Source organism: Prosopis cineraria, unplaced genomic scaffold (assembly GCF_029017545.1).
Source record: "Prosopis cineraria cultivar Desert tree isolate PC_DT_omini unplaced genomic scaffold, ASM2901754v1 PC13, whole genome shotgun sequence".
Lineage (NCBI taxonomy): Eukaryota > Viridiplantae > Streptophyta > Magnoliopsida > Fabales > Fabaceae > Prosopis > Prosopis cineraria.
The window spans coordinates 38,808,736-38,829,988 of NW_026555344.1; the positions used below are offsets into that span (position 1 = coordinate 38,808,736).

General features: G+C 34.1%; 1 protein-coding gene across 1 annotated transcript; it reads right to left on the bottom strand.

Moving 5' to 3' along the window:
- Positions 1–15,341: 15,341 nt before the first annotated feature.
- LOC129289781 (protein OCTOPUS) lies at positions 15,342–18,939 on the bottom strand. The gene is made up of 2 exons (XM_054926537.1): positions 16,662–18,939; positions 15,342–15,835 (listed from the first exon to the last, which is right to left on the bottom strand). The coding sequence occupies exon 1, from the start codon at positions 18,686–18,688 to the stop codon at positions 16,679–16,681; it is 2,010 nt and encodes a 669-aa protein (XP_054782512.1). The 5' UTR covers positions 18,689–18,939; the 3' UTR covers positions 15,342–15,835; positions 16,662–16,678.
- Between the last annotated feature and the right edge of the window lie 2,314 nt (positions 18,940–21,253).

The window sequence follows — 21,253 nt, forward strand, 5'->3', positions numbered from 1 at the left end:
TTAGCCGAGTTGAAGGGATTTAATTTCTTAATTTTAAAGTTAAAGGCCATTTTTTTTAAACTTTTTTAAGAAATGCTGGACATTCTATACTGAAGGGTGGGATAACATGTTTTCTAAACAATTTTCTTAGAAACAAATTTACCCTTCCATCTTAGCCTCATCATGTTTTTTATTATTTATTGACATAGAATAATTATGAGACTCACGCATAGTAACTATAACCTATTCTGACCCATTTTGATTATGGGTCAAAGGGGCTAGAAGTAGTAGTGACAGTGGTAAAAATCGAGCTTGATATTAACAGCTAAATGGTGCAAAATGAATCAAAATGCCTTCTTGTCACTGTATGTGACCCCTACAACTAATCCATATTAGCATATGACAATAAACATGATAGGTTTTTGACAAAAAAACAATTTTGTTCTTAAAAAATTGTTTAGAGAGATATGGCCTCATCCTTTAGCAAGCATGCCCAAGCAGCCAACGCTCTTCAAAAAAAAAAAAAAGTCTAATACTATCATGTTTGATACAAGAGTAATTAAAAAGGGGTGGGGGATGTAGTAGAACTTGAAAAGAGTCCTTTCAAGTGCATGAGTGGCAAGATAATCGGCATAGCAGTTGGCCTTCCTTTAGGGATTTGATACCCTTGAAATAAGGTTGAAGGTTCAAATTTTAAGGATGATGAAAACAATCACGTTGAAAGAATTACCCTAGTTTGGCTCAGGAATGCTAAAATCTAGTTTGATATTGTTGTTAGGCAATAAGTAAGGGTATTCATGGAGTCCCAATAGAGTCGTTAATCAGGTCAAGCCTAATGAGTCAATTCGAACCCTCTTAAAAAAAAATTAAGACAAAGCTTAGCAAATTAATATTTTTTGCCAGAATAATTTGAAAAAATTCGGGCCAAACCCAATTGGGTTCACGCTTGGTCCAAATACCCAAATAAAAATTTTATATTTTCAAAAAATATATAAAACATAATAAATATTAATTAATTCTTTAAGTTTTAGGTTATTTTATAATAAATTATTATATATTTGAATGCATTGCTATATATTTTTTTAAGAAAATAAAAATATTTATAGTCACATTTTTGTTATTTTTGAGTTAACAAGATAATATATTTTATGTTAGATTTGCAAGAATTCTCATTATTTTATATCTTGAGGAAACTGTTGAATGATGATACTTTAAAACAAATTAATTTTTGTTGGATTGAAGAAAAGTGAAAACGCGTGCTTGATTACTTAAAATTTGAAGAGATATATAGATATTGTCAAAAAGACCAATTAATTAGTTTTTACTTGTCTATCCCTTACATTTCTACCCTCTTTCTTTTATTAGAATTTCTTAGTCCAGTCTTGTCTTAATTCCAATGGGATGGGATCACTTTTGTGACGGACTAGACTAAAATATAGTCCTGGCTTCTTTTGGGACAGGACATAGGATAAGGCTATCATGGTCCCGTCTCATCCAATGCACATCCTTAGTAATAGATAATTGTTTTAGGAAAATAGGTAATAGAATAAGAATAGGTAATTTTAACATTTGCATTGAATTGCTATAGTATTGAGATTATGCTTATTTTTTTTTCCATAAGGAGAAGTATCTCGAGCAATTTTTATATGATGGCGTGTCTGTCAATACTTTTGAACTAAGTACAAAGAAATTTAATAATAAAAAAGACATGAAAAGGAGAAGAGTCCAATCCTCTCCCATTCCATGTCTACCCCATATCAATGCCAAAGGTAATAGTTTTCAAAGAAAGCAAGTAATTAATGCTTTCCCTACTTTCATTGATGCATCAAATTGTATTTCGCTCAAACAAGACTCTATTGACTCTATAGAAGAGTCAATTAACCTAAAACAAGAAAACTTAGTTATTGATAATGATTACGCAGAAAGTAGTAAGAAATTAGTTCAAAAGAAACTATGGATAGAAGATCTAGAAGTACAAAAGTTATTGACAAGTTTGAAAGATTCATTAAAATCTTCCAAAAGTAGAAGACGAGAAGGTAAAACCTATGCATAAGTTTCTACATCGTTATATTGGTGGAAATTCTATTGCAAGACCAGTTATTCCCATCAGACCTAAGTTTCAAGCTACTATTCCAAAATGGGAAGCTCCCCAAATCAAAAGAACATCAAAATAACGGATAGTGATACTATCATGATGGGGTGAATGAATACTAAAAGGTACAGATAACAACCTTTAGATCATGTAGAAGTGTATCACTTTCATGATTTGTAATGTTCATGTTTTACCTCTTATTTATTGTAGTCCTCACTTATTTTCACAACAAAAAAAGGCATGGCATTGATTAGAAATTGATATATCTTTTTCATGTAGATGCAATTTATTTTTAATATCTTTTTAGTTTATGATCTACTGTGTAATGAATCAAAAAACTAAGGCACTTAACATTATATAATTAAGGTGATTTTAAAAATTGTTTTTGTACTTTAAGAATAAAAAAATACATTTGGTTTTCTCACAACAACTTATTAGTGTTAATTCATTTCCACAACACCCAAATAGTTTGTAAAAACCATATGATTTTCTCAAAGTCACCATATGTGTTTATGATGGATACCAAATGGATCCAAAACATTTTTTAGGGTTAAATGACAACTTTGTTTTGGAAGTTATTATTAAAGAGTGATTGATATTCTTAACTTTTGATTAGTGTAATGTTCCCCTAAAATATTTAAAAATAATGCAATGTCATTCTACAATAACGTTTGACTAACGTTAATTTGTTAGTTGAAGAATTTTGAAGGTTAAATAATAAGTTTGGTTTAAAAGTTTTTCTGAATGAGTAATTGGTATTATAAACTTTTGATTGACACAATGATTTTACATTATTTATCTTGAAATTAAAAGAAGATTTGATATTGGATTATGATTAAACTCCTTTATATTAGAATCCAAGCTAGAAGAGACCCATGCACACCCAAAGGCATCTTTTATTGGCAAAACCCTTCTAATGGATGAGTCATAAAGTACACCTTAAAGTAACTCATATCAATCGGTGGGCAGAATACTTTACAAATGACTTAAATATATGATCAGGTATTATAAGTGGCAATATGGCCTTACTTTTACAATAGCTCAAGTCATTTTGATTCATCCCTCCAATCTTGGGCAAGGCAAGTTATCCACAAGTAAGTCTAGACAAGTCTATATTTTCTCATAGTTAAACATGAACAAGTTTAGGCTTGATCGTTGTTCATGGGCATATATCTATACCTCCTATTTAGTCAAGAATATGAACCATTTTTTAACATCGATAGCATGTTGTTCGATTAATTTTTTTTATTTGAACATTAATAACCCATATTGTACCAATAAAAGGTTTAAGATATTGTTAAAGGATATATTTTCCTTAAAACTTTTTTCTCTAAGTGCATCTAGTATTCTTAACTTTTTTTTTTAAATTAATATCAACCTCATTCTTTCAAAATAGTACAATATTACCCTAACATTATCCTTATATAACATTGACAATTAAAACCCATGATTTAACTGATAGACTCCCATATGGCAAGTTAAGGATGATGAGTGGGACAATACTAACTCATCAAAGTTCAATGCCATAGCTAGTGGACTTAGTTCTCTTGTTTCCCTTGATTAGGTCTACCATCTCATTGTGGGGCCACTATTATACAAACATCCTCTACACTTGTAATATTGACTAAAATACTCCAATTACCTAATTGTAACTAAATCTCTCATATTACTATGGTAATTAGGGATTAACTATCTTAGTTATCTTACCATGGTAAAAAGAAATTAACTATAGTTAAAAATAAATAATCATAATAGAAAAGAAAAGGACTTAATTTGAAAGTCTACTATGGTTAAAAGAAATGAACTTATAAAAATAAATCAAATAATTTATATATAAATGAACCCTATCATGGTAAAAAGGATTGAAGCCAATTCCTAAAAATATACTAGAATAGGTTGAAACCCATTATTTAATAATGTGTAACTTTCCCAATCTTTGGAATTCCAAGTTCTAGATTAAGTAGCTTAAATTTTCTACATCTAAAACATTTTAAATCTTGGAATAAGGTCACATGGAAGCATGGAAAATCATAAAAGACTTGAACATTAAGAACTAGGGTTAGAAATGACATTTAAGCATCTTTAAGGGCATCCTCCACTGCCAACCTTTGATTGGCCATGGCTAAACCCCCTCTGTACAATGTGCTGTGGTGCATTGCATAGTTTCTGATAGCAAAGTGCTATCTTAAAAACAATCTCAAAGGTGAACTTCTAACTTATCCCAATTTTTCATCCGATATCCAATTAACGTGATCTAACTATCCATAAAAAGCTTATTCTAGAAACTAGCTATTAGCACTAATTTCCTTTCCAAAATATATTACATCAAAAAGTTAGAAATCCAAAACCAAAAACACTTCGTTTTCCATAATTAATACTTCCAGGGTGTCTAGAACCAAACCAAAGTGCCAAAAGCCCAAACAGCCACATAATAAACTAATATGCTAAGAATTTAGGACAACTCGTACAATGTATCACACCACACATATATAATATATTACACATTTTCACTTCTCAACCCTAAATTTATCAAAAAGCACAAATGAGGTAAATCAATATAAATTATGCATTACAACCACCAAGTTAAATTATCACTATATACAACCACCAAAATAACATAAATATACTTGCACTAATATTGAGGCCCTATTTAGACATTATTATCTCATACACAAAGCTTAGAGCATTAAATTCAACCAATTAATATGTATAGCATGCAAATGGTGCAAGTAACAAAAAAATTGTCCTAGTTGGCAATTGTATTATCAAGTTACACATAATAAATAAAAGTAAGAGGCCTATAGTAGGAATAAGGATTCCTAGTCCTCAGGAGCTTTTCCTTTGTCTTTTCTAAAGCTAATGCCTATAAAATATTAAATAGAGGAGAATATAGCCATTTAGTAGCCAAATAAACTCTAAATCATGCACATGCAAGTCAAATCAATTAAGATATACAAGCAGGAATTTATAATAATTCATGTAAAGAACACAATATCAATTCCTATGATATCATATATGCATGATCAAACTACTTCTTATTTCCTCCATATATTACCAAATGAATTCGTGGACTAGTAATTTAATAAGGCTAAATCTATATCAATGGACTGGCCTAAGCTTACTAATCATGAGGAGTTACCTGGCCAAAGATGCTATGTTCATTTTTTACCACAAATTTCCCATTCTCCAATTCATTGGGGTATTGCAAACCCAACCCTTTACTCAATCTAAGGTGATGTTAAAGGCTAAGGGTTTAGGTAACCTATACTTATAGGTGAGATTTTGAAAGACTGAACCCTAAACCAAGCACCAAGATTACCCATGGTGTTGATTATTTCCACTTCTTTTAGGGAAACCTCCTACCCAACATATGGTCATACAAAGCACTCAAAACATTATCGTGCATACTAAATCTCATAGCATAATTTAGCTATCACAAGTATGCATACAATATCACAAAATCTCATGTACTATCATAATTTTTGGTACATCCATTAGGACCTGTGTAATAAAGATGGCAAGGACAAAGACTGATGAAACAGGTGTTGGTTCTTAAGAATTAGAAGGGAACTCTACACTCATAAGGTAAGAATGATTGATGCCTGAAGTTGAGATGGCTGAATATCATGAGCACGTGGTACTAATGTCAATAGGTAATAGCAGCATAAGCCTTGGGTCAAAGCCAGGAAATGGACAGGCAAACCTGCTGATCATATCCAACGGTCTAGTAACAGAAGTACTATGAGGAATTTAAGACCAAATGTATAAACAGCTTAAGGAAAAATACAAGTTCTCTGTTATGTCCCTAGAAATGTTAGAACATAAGGAAAAGGAAACACGACAACTCATTATGCAGGTTTTGCATGATGGAATAAGTATCTTAGCCATATCCTTGAGAAGAACTGCTCTAGAAGTAGGCTCAAACTTAGGGTGCATTGAGGACAACAAGAAAGAGTTAATACAAGCACAAGCCCTCGGGGCTGCACAATTAAAAGGGACTATCCTAATCCCCATATTTTTACTAACACTAATCTTTTAAATAATCTCTCATATTATTTATAAGAGCCCGGCATGATCAGCTTGAAGGGCATGGGAATAGTCCCGGAGCAACAAAATGAGCCTCTGAATCAATTGGTGAACATAGAGGCCCTGAGGGATACTATTTAGGATGTATACAGACCGAGACTTAGACTAATTGGTCGTCCTACTTTCTCAAAGCCTTACCTCAAATACATAGACAAAGATAACACATACCCTCAAAGCTACAGGATACTTGATTTCACCCTATTCTCAGGAAACAAAACACAGTCTACTTTGAAAGATTCACTATCTAATATAGAGAGATTGCCAACTATGACAACTTCATTAACTTGAAATTAACATTGTTTCCAAATACTCTTACCGGCCTGGCATTTAATGATACACCACACTGCCTGCAATTCAATTCTTAGCTAGATGGAGATGGAGTAGAAGTTTCATGTGCAGTTCTGTAAGGCAAAACTGGAGGTCAGTATAGCTAAACTTTGTAAGCTCACCCAATGGGTCAGGGAGGCAACGGACCAGTATTTGGTAAGATTCAAAAGGCTAAGAAGCAGGTGCCATATGCTACTTCCAGAAGCTAAGTTTTTCAAACTGGCCCAAGTAGGCTTGAAATAAATCTATAGAAGAAGTTTTAGGGGATAGAATTTCAGAACTTTTATGAGCTCGCAGCTAAGGTTTGTGGGTATGAGGAATTACTGAGGGAGGAAGACCATCATCGATAGACTACGGCAGGCACATACTTTAGTGACCTTGTTGTAGCAGTAGTAAAGCTGAAAAATGCAAGCAATTACACGTGCCCAGCCCTGATAACGAAGGCTAGGGAGACTCCTAAAAGGCTGAATGAAATGTAATACACCTTCGACATTTCTAAAATAGATAAAATCTTTGATTTCCTACTCAAGGAGAAGTTTATCTCGCTGACCACAAGATCCCTTCGAAAGAGGAACAAAGAGGGAAAGAGTACTGCAAATACCATCACTCTTAGAGTCACAACACCAAGTGTTGTTGGGGCTTTAAGAATGTCATCCAGAATTGAATTAACAAAGGTGTCCTCAAGTTCCTAAAGAGGAGTCCATAGCCATAGATGAGAATCCATTTTTGCCATTTAACATAGTAAACATAATGGAGATAAATTCTAATAGATGACAAACTGAGACGAACGATGGTAGACAAAGAGATGGGCGGCCCTGCAACATTTAGACTAAGGAAGATGCGACGTAAGAAAGCACAAGAATAGTATAGGACCACATGAAAGAACCTACAAGCTAGTCAGATAGAAATAAGCCCTTGAGATGGGACATTGGCTCGAAGGGGTAGAACATGATGAGCTTGAATATATCTAAGGTGGTTTGGGACCACCTGAGAGAACCTACGGGCAGATTAAAGGTTGAAAACTAGTAAATAACAAAGTAGAACAACAAACGGCCCTCGAAATAGGATATTAGTTCGGAGGGATTGCTTATGAAGGGCTTGGATGGGTCTAAGATGGTCTAAGATCATCTGGAAGAGCCATCTAGCAAGTTTGATAATAATGCATTCTCGGCCCTAGCATCTTTCAACTTGTCTACAATGGATATTGCATACACGTCTTTAGGCGTGGCTATATTTATATTTTAGAAATTCACAAAAACCTGTAGCTTTTTATTTTTCTTGATTATTAGGACTATGTTTGAGAGCCATTGAGTATACCTGTAAGGCCGTATGAAGCTAACCCATAGGAGGCATTTCATCTCCTCCTTTACTCGTAGCTCTACTTCAACTGACATTCTCTTGGCAGGCTGTTAATGCAGTATATAGTTTAGCTTTACATGAAGCCTGTGCTCAACTAGTTGTCTTGTCAGTTCTAGCATTTCAACATATTTCCACACAAAGCAATCCTTGAATTCCTATAATACCTGCTTAAAGGCATTCTTTTATTCCTCATCTAATAGTGAGCTAATGAAAGGAATCCTCAGCTCTTTTAGAGACCTGAGGTTTACCTCTTCCAGTGAATCCTGTGAATCTATATAGAAGATGTCAGAGATGGAGGTAGATGTCAGAGATGGAGGTAAATGTTAGAGATGAAAGATGGAGGAACTAAGGATGCTGGTTTGTGAATATACATCTGATAAAAATGGTGACCCTTCTCTTTGTGCAACCACCATCACCACTCACCAACCTTTGCAGCGCTCACGAATGCGACAAGAGTGAAATAGTTAAGTACCTCATCACCTCGTGTCATGCTAGAAGGAAGAGAATAGAATTGGAGTTGTTCAAGGTTGAGTTCTTCTTTGGTTTGAGTGGACTTTTCCTTTTTCCTCTTTAAATCTCAATATTTCTTGTTCAATTCATCTCACTCTATTCCCTCTTTATTCTCAGACAAAACCTAAAATCTTATTAGCTGGGTTCAAGAAAAATAGTGCTCCTTCAGGTCGATGAAGCCAACCCAAAACCCTTTTACTAAAGATTGCAAGATGAGGTAGATGCTTGGGGAGGATGAGGCATAGGCCGATTTCTAGGTTTTCAAACACATCCTTCTAGTTTCCATTTCCTCAAGGTTTATTTATTAACAGTCATTGATTTTAATGGCAATGGAGCTGTCCACGATGATTTCTTCTTTTGCATTCCGCTTTGGATTAGGTTTTGAAGAGTTGAGTTTGATTTAATTATTATGCTTAGCTGGCTTGGATTTGGTTGCTTTGTTCTTGATTATGATTTCTAGGTTGAATATTATTGTTTCGAGGTTTGATTTCAATTTCCATTTTTTGCTCTTTGCATTGGTGTTCAACGTCTTCCCTCTTATTGCATTGGTGTTCTGGGTTTTATTTTTTTCATTTGTTTGATTATGATTTTGGTTTATGGTTACTAATTAATTCTTTGGCATCAAATCTTTTTTAGGTTTCTGGGTTTTGGGGAGAAGAAGAGGAAGGTGGTTTGATTTTTGTGTTTCTGGACTTGAGAATGTGATGTTGTGGATGATCTTTAAGACTTGGGTTGATGATCTTAAATTTTGATTTAAAGATTTGATGGTACTACTAGTACCACGATTTGCACCATAAGGGGTAGAGGAGAGCAAAAAACAATGTGGTCCAAATAGATGCCACGAATCCAGGTAGGATGATGCGATAGCCAAAAAAAAGTCAAACAATTTGGTTCACATAAATATTAACGGTCAAACTTGATTGAATTTATTGTCTAGGTGATCTAGTTTTGAGAGTTTAAGGATAAGAATGAACCGAAGTATAGGATATTAAGTGTTTCTGAAAAAATAGTTCAAAAATAAAAATAAACTTTAATCTTAATATTTTTCGTTTTCATCGTGTACCTATTATTTAACTCAAAAGGAGATAACAAAGGAGTTTACCAGCAATTATAGCTTTTAAAAAGGCACTCGATACTCTCAGTGATGTATTATTGTACTGATTAGGTTTGTTCTCTCTTGTTGAGTAAGTGTAAGAGGAAAATTGATTCTTATTCATCAAATCCAATGTATATATATAATTGTCAATTTTATTAATTTAACCTCGTTAATTGATCTTTTCAATGATGATTTTATATTAATTTGAGCTTAATTGAATATTATTAGGATTTGCGAACTATTTTGCATTCTTAAAAAAAAGAAAAAAAAAAAGACACGCACACTTCCACAATTCTTAGATTTTAAGTGTTAAAATTTGTAATAAATAATATGTTATTTTAATTTCCTAGCTAATATTTCTCATTTTTGTGCAGGTTAATTATCAGATGAAAAACGACATTTTCATCATGGGCAATTAATTGGAGAAATTTGGGAGCCATTGGATCAAGTTTTTTATTATTTAAAGGATCAAATAATATTAATAAAAAAAGATTAATATACAAGATACCCAGCACAACGGCAGAAAATAGTGCTCAAGGAGGGGGATATTCAGAGTTATCAGTTATAAAGATAAAAGAACTTGTGAAACAAACAAGGAGACTAGCTAGAAGATTAAGGTCCAAACAGATAGCATTAGAGCTAGGAAAGCTAACGCACTATGATAAGTGCAGCCTAGATATAAAATCTTCTCTGCAAGGTAGAAGAGAGATGCTGAAAGTGATTGTTTTTTTTTGATCTATTTCCATTCCTACGCAAAAGAGGAGAGCCACTTAAAATCGAGACCGATCAGCAGCAAGTTTAATGTGAGCACAAGTGGTATCTTCCTATCTGGTGTCTTTGATATGGCATTCTTCATGGAGATCAAGTCCTACATGATATATGTGGCAACCAAGTTCTAAGAGGCATGCATGCCTTGTCATCAATTTACTTAAAAGCCAAATCATCCAGGTGGAGGAAAGCCTGAATGAAGATATTTATATTCTAGATTATGTTACAATATGTAATGGGTGCCCAAATCACTATATAGAAGGCCTAATACATAAATATATTTGAAAGAGGCAAATTGAACTATATTCTAGCAAAGTTAGGTCCAAATGTATGTCCTAATATACCATGCAAATTCATGACTCATAAGTGTGAATAATTCTTTAAATAGTCTTAATGGATTTAAGGAAAACGTACATGGACTTGCAAAAGGCATTACTTAAAGACCTATCTAATTAGAGTCAATTTATTTTAATTAAATCATTTTTTATTTTTATTGTATTTTCATATTAATTTTTATGTATTATATTTAATTAGTGCTTTATGCTCTAAAAGTCTATATATATATAATGGTTATTTTTTCCACCTAATATCATTATATAGTCTACAAATGCATCTTGAAAGTACTGTTAAGCCAAACATAATAAAAATCAAGCTTAAGTATGTGACGTGTGTAATATAATATAAATTAATAGAATTAATAAAGTAGAGATAGAAGATATACTTGATCAGGCAAAATCCTTTCATTCAATTGGTGCATGATTGACTATGTCTTTCATATACCTCATAATGTTGTAGTCACAATCTATAATCTTGTTACATTATTGTAAACTGTTTTAAAATCAAACAAAAAATAATAAGTTAGTTAAAATATAATAAATTAAATTTGATGAAATAAATTTAAGGTAAGCATGTACCTTAATTATCATCCATTCAAATGTATTTTTATAATTTTGAGTGTTATAGATGGAAGACAATTTTTTTTTTTTTTGGCTTCATAACATGTTGACAGCCCTACATAACAATGTAAAACTTTATGAAAGATAACATAGAAATAATAATTTACACACAAGAAGAAAATTCAATTAACTTACTCATTGAACATCATCATGCATATAGGGATTAATATTACATTATTGAACATTAGCAAAAGGAAAAAAGTCAATTAACCGAATGCCCTCCAAGAAGATCGAGGTACCAAATCAAGCCTATATATGAATTGATCATGAATAGCATCCAATGACCCCTATTACAATGAGCACATATTAGCATGTGTTATATAAAAACAACTTAATTAAAAAAATATGACCGCTAAATGATTTGCTCGTCACAAAACAGAGCAAGAAAATTTGATGCTCCCAGCTACACATTGACTTAAATAATTATATTGATGTCTTGTGATCCCACCGTCCTTATTCATTACCCCCCTTCCATAAGGGGGAGATAACGTGGAGAGTTATCAAATATACCCTATTTAAGAGGCTCCAAATTTATAAGTACCTTACATGTTAAAATAATATAATGATCGAGATTGACCTGAATTAAAGGCTGTTCATCAAGATTTACTTAGAGGAAGAGAATTCAAAGCTTGAGTTTTATTTCTTATGTGATTCTCCAACCCAAAAACACGCATCCACCCATATTAGTTTAATAATTTTAATGCTTTAAGCTGTGATGAAGTTTTTTTTTTTTTTTTACATGATAGACGATTTTTTTCCTTTTGCTTTGCTCCATTATGTAATATTAAGCTCTAGAAAAATTTCCCCAAAACCACTGACTTGAATTTGAGGTTCTGCTCAAAAGCACAAGACACACTGAACCATTTAAATCAATTATATTGTTATTGACATGTTTTATTATTACTAAGGAAGATAGGTGGAGAAAGTGGGCTTAGTGTCTACTTAATCAAGCATGAAATGCATACATGAAAAATAACTCGAGTCCAGAGATCTTATCTCAGTCATAATTAATCTTATAACTATACATCCATACTACTCAACTAAAAAAATTATTATATAATATTATCATGAGCAGAATTGGATGTCCCTGCGTCCTGAGAAACATGATTGAAGTATTAAGTTGACCAGCTCCAATGGAAACATATGATAGTATTTCTAAAACCATCTAACACCTTTCATTTCAGAATTAATATCTTCTTGAAACCGATGAAATGAAAGATACTCTTTAATTAGAAGGCAATATAGTTAAGTCCGACAGAAGAAGGAGATCTCTGATCTGATCAACGAAGAAGCTAAGATGATGACCAATTCATCATGCATGTTCATCATTTTGCCCTCAATTAAGTTTCTTGTTCGCAGAAACAACCACCACTGTGACGGAAAATCTCCCTGCTACATGCAAATTTCCTGCAATTTGATTTGTTGTCTCGCTCTTTTTTTGATTCATTTCCTTCGTCTTATGTATCGTGGCTGAGCTCCTCGGGAATAAGGGGGATTGCTTTGTTTTTGAATTACTCCTATATATATATATATATATATATATTATCAATCCATTCTCTGTTATAACAAATTCATTTATATGCAAATTCATGTTATTACATGATTTCTCGACCGAGTCCTAAGCTGTCATAGGTTTTTTTTTTTTTTAACCAACCCAAAGCTATCGTAGCTAAAATCCCGATTAAGTAGCATCTTATTTGGGTAAACTTTGCATGTAGTAAGATAATTATGAGTCATACAAAATTTTATGTACTCATCATGTATAATTCGAAGAGGTGTAATATGAAACTTCCGTGATCAACATAAAAAATGCTCAACAAAACACTACAAGTTTTATCAAGCCAAAAACCCGATTAAGTAATATTTTCAAATATTCTATTTAAAAATATAAAGTATTTTTATACTCTTTTCTTTTCAAGTTAAAAATATATAAGACATTTTGATTTTTTTCTAGAAGTAATTAATAATATTTTTCTAAAAATATCCTTAATGCATATTTGAAATTAATGAGATGTTTAAATAAAGATAGTTTTTAATGATGTTAATTTTTTTTCCTTAAAGGGTGAAAATTAGTCAAAAATACCTTGTAATTTTGGGAGTAAACTTTGTATATATCAATCGAATCGAAACCTCATGAAACTTAGCAGGATCAAATTTATGGCCAACAAACATGTATTTTAAGACATACACATACTTACCACTTGCTTAGGGTTTCTTCCATGCATTGATGCATACAACCATTTACGAAATTAAAATCAAAAATTAACAATTAGAGAGGTATCTAAATCCATACAAAGCTTCCACCGTTAAAAGCAAGAGCACCCACAAGTCCAAGCAACTATATTTAAGCTGCCATGGAGAGAAAACATCTAAAGCACGAACACAAAGAAGATGCAAAATGGAAGAAAAAGAGGTGGGAAAAGTTTAATACCTTCAAAATTTAGAACATGTTTGATTGTGTTTTCATTTTTTTTTTGTTTCAATTACATGATGTTTTGTAATTACAGCTTTCAGAATTGTTTTTCAGTACAAATCAAAAATAAACTTATTTGGTGATACTAATTTTAAAACAATTTTAGAGGATGATATAGCTTTACCTTGCAATATAAATATACATGTTTTAGAATTTTGTTGACATGAATAAGTATGATTTTATTGATTCATGAGCTTTCCATATTTCAAGACATAAAAATATTATCAAATTTTTGAGTATTGTTGAGCTCAATTAAGAGTAACTCTTTTAAGTATGGTTTTTGCATTCACACGAACTCTAACACAACATCTTATATTTAAGCGATCATAACTTATTTCACTAGGAAACCAACATGGTCTTCAAATCCTCATTCTTTCATTAAAAACAAAAGAGATTTATAAAAGAATTTTCTAATTCAAAATGAGACATGGAATCATGGAATAGAGATTAGTGTAAAGCTGTTGATAAGTGGTCCATAAAATTATAAATAAAGAACTTTGAACAAATTACTTCTTCTCCACTTACCAAAATGAGGCCAAGTAAAGTTGAGCCATCACATGCCATTGGGACAGGAACCTCCCTCTGTTTTTATTCATTCGTTTGCTTTCTTTATGTTATCTTCGCCATTGAACAAAATATTGGGATATTTGTTCCCTTAGCCTTTTGACTTCTGTGGCAAACTCGATGATAATCCATCCTTAAAATTTGTTTCCAAAAGAGTCACATCACAATTCCCATTTCACTTTGCAATTGGATTTAGCCATAATGATCTTTCTTGTTGAACCATGATCATTAGACTTATCTGTTACGCTAGAGTTTCTTTTTTTTTTTTTTGGAAAAAAAAATGAACATTAGGTAATACATTCATACCATTTAAGAGTGAAAAAAAAAAAAATCAACGCTAAAAATGGCATATTTGGAAGTTTATGCATGTTGCATGCATCAACGAGATTGAGAAAAATTGAAAAACCAGGTTGAATAAGTGACCCAGTCATGCATTAGAAATTGATAATAATACATCCTCCTGATCTTGAGTTTATTGAAGGAGGATGTTATTATTATTATTATGTCTTCATGAGGATTTAAAAATTAAAATTCGCAAAAGTTTCGCAAATATATAGTAATCCTCCAAAATCGTCAGTTTCATTTTCTTGAGTTTGACCAGAATATGAGCAGGATGGCTAGGTCATGCTGGGCAATTCAGGGTTCTAAACCCAAGAGAGTAAAACCCGTATAACCCCTATCTGATTCTGCGCTTGAACCGACGAGTCCACTCTGAGTTTCCATTTTGTTAACATTTCCTTTTCCATCAATGCAAATGTAAACTGAAGAAAAAAGAACCAGTAACTGAAGGCCGACCAGAACTTTCATTTATCCTAATGTTGCCAGAAATTGCGTGCTTTTCAGAGCAACATCCTAAGGTCAGCACTTGAAATACGATGAAACACGCGAAGATCGCCATTCATTCTCAGTCGTTTCTTAGAGTACTTGTTCTTCAATGGAGGAGGCTTGAAAGCACGAAGAGCCCCACATAGCAAGTGCTGTTCTCACAAGCTTTTAGACCAGAGAACAGCCATGATGATGGGCTCCTTCAATTCATTCCAATAGCTCAAGCGATAAGGACATTAGTAGATTTAGTTAGTCTCTATTAAGTAATAACTACTCGTAAAATCTCTAATACCATATCAAGACCAGTCATGAATAACTTTTTTATTTCCACTAAATCAGATTGATCTTAAGACGACATGTATGGTTCTCAAGATCTTCTTAAAGTTTGTCTAGATCTGATGTTCTAGCAAAACTATATCTCATGTGGTTCGAGTTCTGGTGCCATGTCAAGAATCACATAACTTTTCGGTAGTAACTAACATGAGCAAGAATATAAGTATGGTAAACTAGAGGGGTAAGCATTAAGCAACTGGAAAGATTCCTATACCAAATAATTTTTTACATTAAGGGAAAAAAAAAAAAACAAATCAAGTTAACACATCCTGTTGACTTAACATGCCAGTTGCAGTAACGTTCCCCAGTTTCAAGTTAATCAGTAGCTCCTACACAAATCTGCAAAATTGTTCTTCTTTTAAAAACATGGAGGGCCGACCTTCTGCACTCTTATTTCTATGTATCATCTAGCAATTTGTCTTCTCGTTACTCTGTATCCCCCTGTCTTATGTCCACATCCTCCATCACTAAAGCCACAAAAACAGTTCAAAATTAGGTCACACTGTATACAACAGAACCAAAAAAAAAAAAAAAAACCAAGTCATGATATCACGGAGCCACATTTTGCAGCAGTATTACATTTGAAGTCCCAAAAGGAACATCCTACAATAGCATGGTCTAAACAATGAGATTGAAGATATTTTAAATTGGGTATATATTCAAAGATCTACATGTTCCTTCAATTCAATCCAGCCTAGAATGCGCACAGATATGCTGATATGGCAAAGCTAAAGTGATTTGTTGGGACCATGGTCTGGGGTAAGTCACATGTAATAAAGTAAGATTAATGGGTGCAAAGGAAAAGGGACTTAGCCACAGGTACAGTATTATACTCAATAACAATCTATGACCAGAAGCAAAACAAGGTGGCATGAGCCCACCTTGTTGCCACTTTTGCAGGAATGCATAACATGCAAAAATAAAAAATTCTTCACAATTATAGGCCTCATAACCTCACACAAACCAGCTAACCTTTTGCAATATAGAGACAGAAAAAGAAACCAAAATCCTTCTCATATTATCAATAGCTCCTCCGTATGTCTCATGCCCTTTCTGGGAATTAGAGGAACTAGTATGGAAGAATAGGCAAAGAATCATGCCACTGAAAGCAGCAATTTTAGAGCCAAAGAAACATTGAAGTTTTTTTGTTATTTAAGAGTAACTGAAGAACCATGTGTTGCTACTCACTGAAAGAAAAATGCAGGGTGGCTTTATCCAACCAACCAATACATTAGCATATGTTGCTTACACAACAAATGGAGCAAAATTAACTAGCATCAAACCAAAGAACACCTTATGGACCTTCAATTTTAGTACAATCGAAGTACACTTCTTGCAATAGAATGTGCCTGGTTGGACCGACTTTTCACGAACCCATTCCTCCGGCTGCCTCTCAGTGGCGTCAAGTAGAACCTCAAGAGACCATTGTCGAAATGGTTGGGAGAATACCTAGCACTCCGATTCCTTTCCAACACAAACTCATCTTTACCCTTCTTTCCCTGTCCATTAGCCTGAACACCATTCTTCCTCAGAGGGCCACCAAATGATCCACCTATGCTTTGTGCATTTCTCCAGCTTACACTGCTATTACTTCGAAACACCTTGGCATTGAAAGTACCCCTGGCATCTACATTGCGATTCCCTCTCAAGTCTGGCCAAGATTCTGAGTAAGAACGTTCAACCCCATTAGCTCTACTATACCTATCTTCATCTTCATCTTTATTTCCCCCTCTGAAAAAACTCCAAATGTTCCACGCCTTGCTCCACCGGCCAGACTTCTTAGACCCTTTCCGGTCACCACTGCCAATAACAGATGCAGTGTCTCGAAAACCCATGTCAAAGGTCTCAGAGCAGTCATCTCTCATAGAATTCGAGTTCGAATCCCTCAACTCTCTATCAGTAAAAGCCATTTTTTGGCCATGCAAGTAATCAACAGACGCAGGAGTCACCTTGGCATTTGAAACTGGGTTCAATTCATCCATCTCCGCCACGACTGCTGCTGCAGTTTTCCTAATCGAATTGGACCTATCAAGGCTCGTCCTTCTCCTACAATCCGAATAGTACTCTTTGGTCTGCGCGGACCCACCAGGAACCGTATCATTTTCATTCATCGCATTCGTGGGCTCTTCAGTTAGGATGTGGGTATCCGTCCTCAAAACGGGCACCGGATCATCTTCCACCACAGAAAGCATGGTGGGCATCCTCGGAAACGTTCTTCCGATCAAGTAGCCATCCCAGGAAGCCCTAGGCTCATCCAGAGAGTAACGAGGATCATCGAACGACATTCGACCAGCATCAAGCGAGAACCTTGGATCGGTGTCGCACGATCTTCGCCCGAATCCATAATCTGCGATCTCCGACTGTGTGTCTCTGAACTGCCTACCAATGGGCTTCTCCACAGGTAGTCTGGCAGACCCACCACCATGTCTGCGTTTCTTCATCTTCTGATTTTGCCTCCATTTCTGTAATTTCTTGCTGAAAACCGAAGCTGCGGACCAGAAGCTTCCTGCAATTTCTTTGAAATCTCTCCCAGAAGTCTTCTTTGCCTGGGAATCTAGATCTATGTGGTCCTTCATGGTCTTTATCTCTTCCTCCACGACTATTTCCGGCTCCGCCTCTTCTTCCACAATTTCTTGAACCCGATTCTCGATCACATTACCCACATTGGGCTCCTCCACAACCCTAATATCGTCTTCATCATCCTCAACCTTTACTTCCTCGTCGTCATTCTCGTCCTCGTCCTCTTCTTCTACCTTCGACACGAATACCGGCCCCTGATAACTCGAAGAAGAGGCTAAATTCCTCGTCTCAACCTCAACCTCAGCTCGGGGAGCTTCATTCTTTGGAGGGTTGCGTCCGTCATCCTGATTGAAGAGGGACCAGAGAGTGCTTCGAGCCCTTACGTCACAAGACCTCCTCTGGGGCTCAAATACACCCGAGAAACCCTCGTTTTTCGAAGCAGAAAACGACTTTGTCCGGCGAAGCTCTGGAAAGAAGGAGGAAGACGAAGTGGGCGGCAGGTTTCCACGCCCACCAGCGTTCCCCCCGCCGCCTCCGCCACCCGAGGAGGGCCTGAAGATAGCTTTAAGGGCGGCGGCGGCGGAGGAAGTTGGCGGTTTCCGGCTAGAGGAAGCTGAAGACGAGGAGTTGGGATCTAGTACGGCGAGGCGTTCGCAGAGGCATAACGGGCAAAAGCCTGTGAAATGCTCTTGCGGGTGGCGATCACAGGAGGTGGAAGGTCGGTGTGGCTGCAGTAGCTGTTGCTGCTGTAACAATGGCGGTGGCGCTGCTGCTACAGAAGAATCGGTGGTGGGATTCATAACCGAAAATGGTGATTGATCCTCTCCACTCTGCTCATGTTACGATCGCAGAAACCGAGCGAAAGGAAGGTGAGAAATGAGAGCGTGCGCGCTCTTTGTCTCTCTCAGGGTCTATGACAGGGAAAGGAAGGAACAGGATCAGAAAGAGAGAGACAGAGCGAGTGGCTCATAGAGAGTGAGAGACAGAGAGCGAGAAGTGTATTTGCTTTGGTTCCAACGGACAGCGAGAAAGTGAGAGAGAGGGAGAGAGAGAGATGTGATAGAAACAACGGGAAAATATAAAAAGGATGGGAAAAAGGAAAAAACTCGGCGGATGCGTAACAAGGAATTAGGATTTCCCAAACAGGGCATAAGCGGTGTCATTAAATTCTCTTTTCGAGCCCCTCTCTGTCTCTGAGATTTCTTTTCTTTTTTTTTTTCTTTTTTTTGGAAAGAGATTACTTTTCGTCTCGTTTTGTTTTGCTTTGCTTTCGCCTGCGAGAGAGTTGTGTGGGGTGTTGGTTTCTAGGAGCACTCATCTCCGAAATGACGTTTTCATCCTTCTGAGTTGTCACTATTTACTGAACAAGTAAATTCTACGCTGACCTACCCCAAAGTCTTTCTCTATGGCTGCTGATAAAATGTCTTTCTAAGTTAAGGTAAGGTTAAATCAATTTATTCTAAAATTTTAAATTTAATCTTAAATTATGTGGTTACATTAAATAAAAATGTTAAAAATATTTTAAATTTGAACGGATAGTAATAATACGCCGAGTTTTAATGGATACCTCACATTGAAAAATAAAATAAAATGCCTTCCCAACAAATCTAAAAATTTTATGTCAAATTATCTTATGGTTTTTAGATTGCATTTTAATTATTTAAAACACTCATTTATATGGAATAAATAATTTTTTTGTGTTTTTTTTGTATAAGGTATTTTCATTTCCAACTCAATTTTTGAAAAATTTGAAAATCATTTAAGAAGATATTCTTTTGAAAGAGAAGTTTTTTTCTATAATCGTGAAATAATGTTTAAGAGCCTCACTCACTTGATTAATCCTTTTGTGTTTCAATTACATGATCAAATTACGCAACACTCTATTCGGAAGAAAATACACCATTATCCCCATGTTTTTAAAATTTTAGCTGCGAAAATCTCATATTTAGATTCATTAATCGTTAGTCAGTAAATTAATAAAGCTTTTTTGATTGGGGAAAATAACATTTAAGGCTATCTGCAAAGAATTTATTGTAACAAAGGCTTTTAAATTTTATATTAGATATTGTCTTGTAAAAATGAATATACTTTTTTTGATTTTATTTATAAATTATTTTTAATATTTTTATTAAAATTAAAGAAAAACCTTACACTTCACTAACTCTATCTAAAAATTAAAAAAAATTAATTTTACTCTTATTAAATATATTTAATTTAAAATAAAATACTATAATATTTAATAAACATTTAAAATTTAATAGGGATAAAATGATAAAAATTAAATATAATAATTATTGAGATATTCTATAAATAGGTCCCAAAAAAATACTATCTCTTTACCTTATGAATAGATTCAGAAAAATATATTATTGTAAAAAGCTAAACCTTAACTTATTAAATATCTAAAGTAATTTTAATAAAAAATATAAGTTAAAATTCAGTTTTTTATAATAATATAAATATATATATATATTTTCCCAAAGGTGATATTTAATGTAAAATTTATTGGCCTTTATCTAGATAAATTTTTCTACCTTAAATGTTATTCTGCCTTTTACTTATCCGCTTGACGAACTAATTTCCAATTAGACTTTGACTAAGTGGAATATGTCATTGTGTCAGCTTGTTGGCTTACATTCGACTTGTACTGTCAATAAATACCAACACATGCTAATTGATTCACTTTCGTGAAGATCACATGATCATTGGCCAAACTAGGATGTTAGGTTACTCCAATTTCCGGTTATTAATTAAGTAGTTTGCATCCTCTTTCTTCTTTTATTTTGATTTGAATTTTCCTAATTAAAGCTTTTCCTTTCTTCTTTTATTTTTTATTTTTATTTTCTTTTTAGTCTTTCATGTGATTCTTTCGTTTTTCAAAGATTCCCTTCGCGAGAGAGAGAGAGAGAGAACCTCAGGCCTTCCATCTCACTCGCTCACACATCGCTTTCTCACAGTTTTGATATTTCTCTCTTATCTCTTGTTTTTCTTTCCGTTTGGGCCTTTTCTTTTGATGCTGTGTTGCTGCCAAGTTTTGCTTTTTGTTTTTCGGCTTTCTTTTCTCCCAAGCAGCTCCAAATCCATATGAATTCCTTCAGTTTTCCCACTTGTCTCTTCCCATTTCCCTCTCTCACGTCTCAACCAAACAAATCCCAATAATCCCCACAAGGCCCACTTTCCCTTTCAAACTCTTCTTTCTCAAATTCTTTTGACCTTGTTTCCTTTTTTTAACTCATGATACTGCCAATTAACGTCACAATTACATAGTTTGAAAATCCAAAAACATGATTTATACTAATAAATTATTAAATTATGTCTTAATTAATTTAATAAAATATTTTGTTTATAATTGATTTGATCATTAT

Coding starts and splice junctions, on each gene's coding strand:
- LOC129289781 (XM_054926537.1), bottom strand. CDS start 18,688: ATGAATCCCACCACCGATTCTTCTGTAGCAGCAGCGCCACCGCCATTG.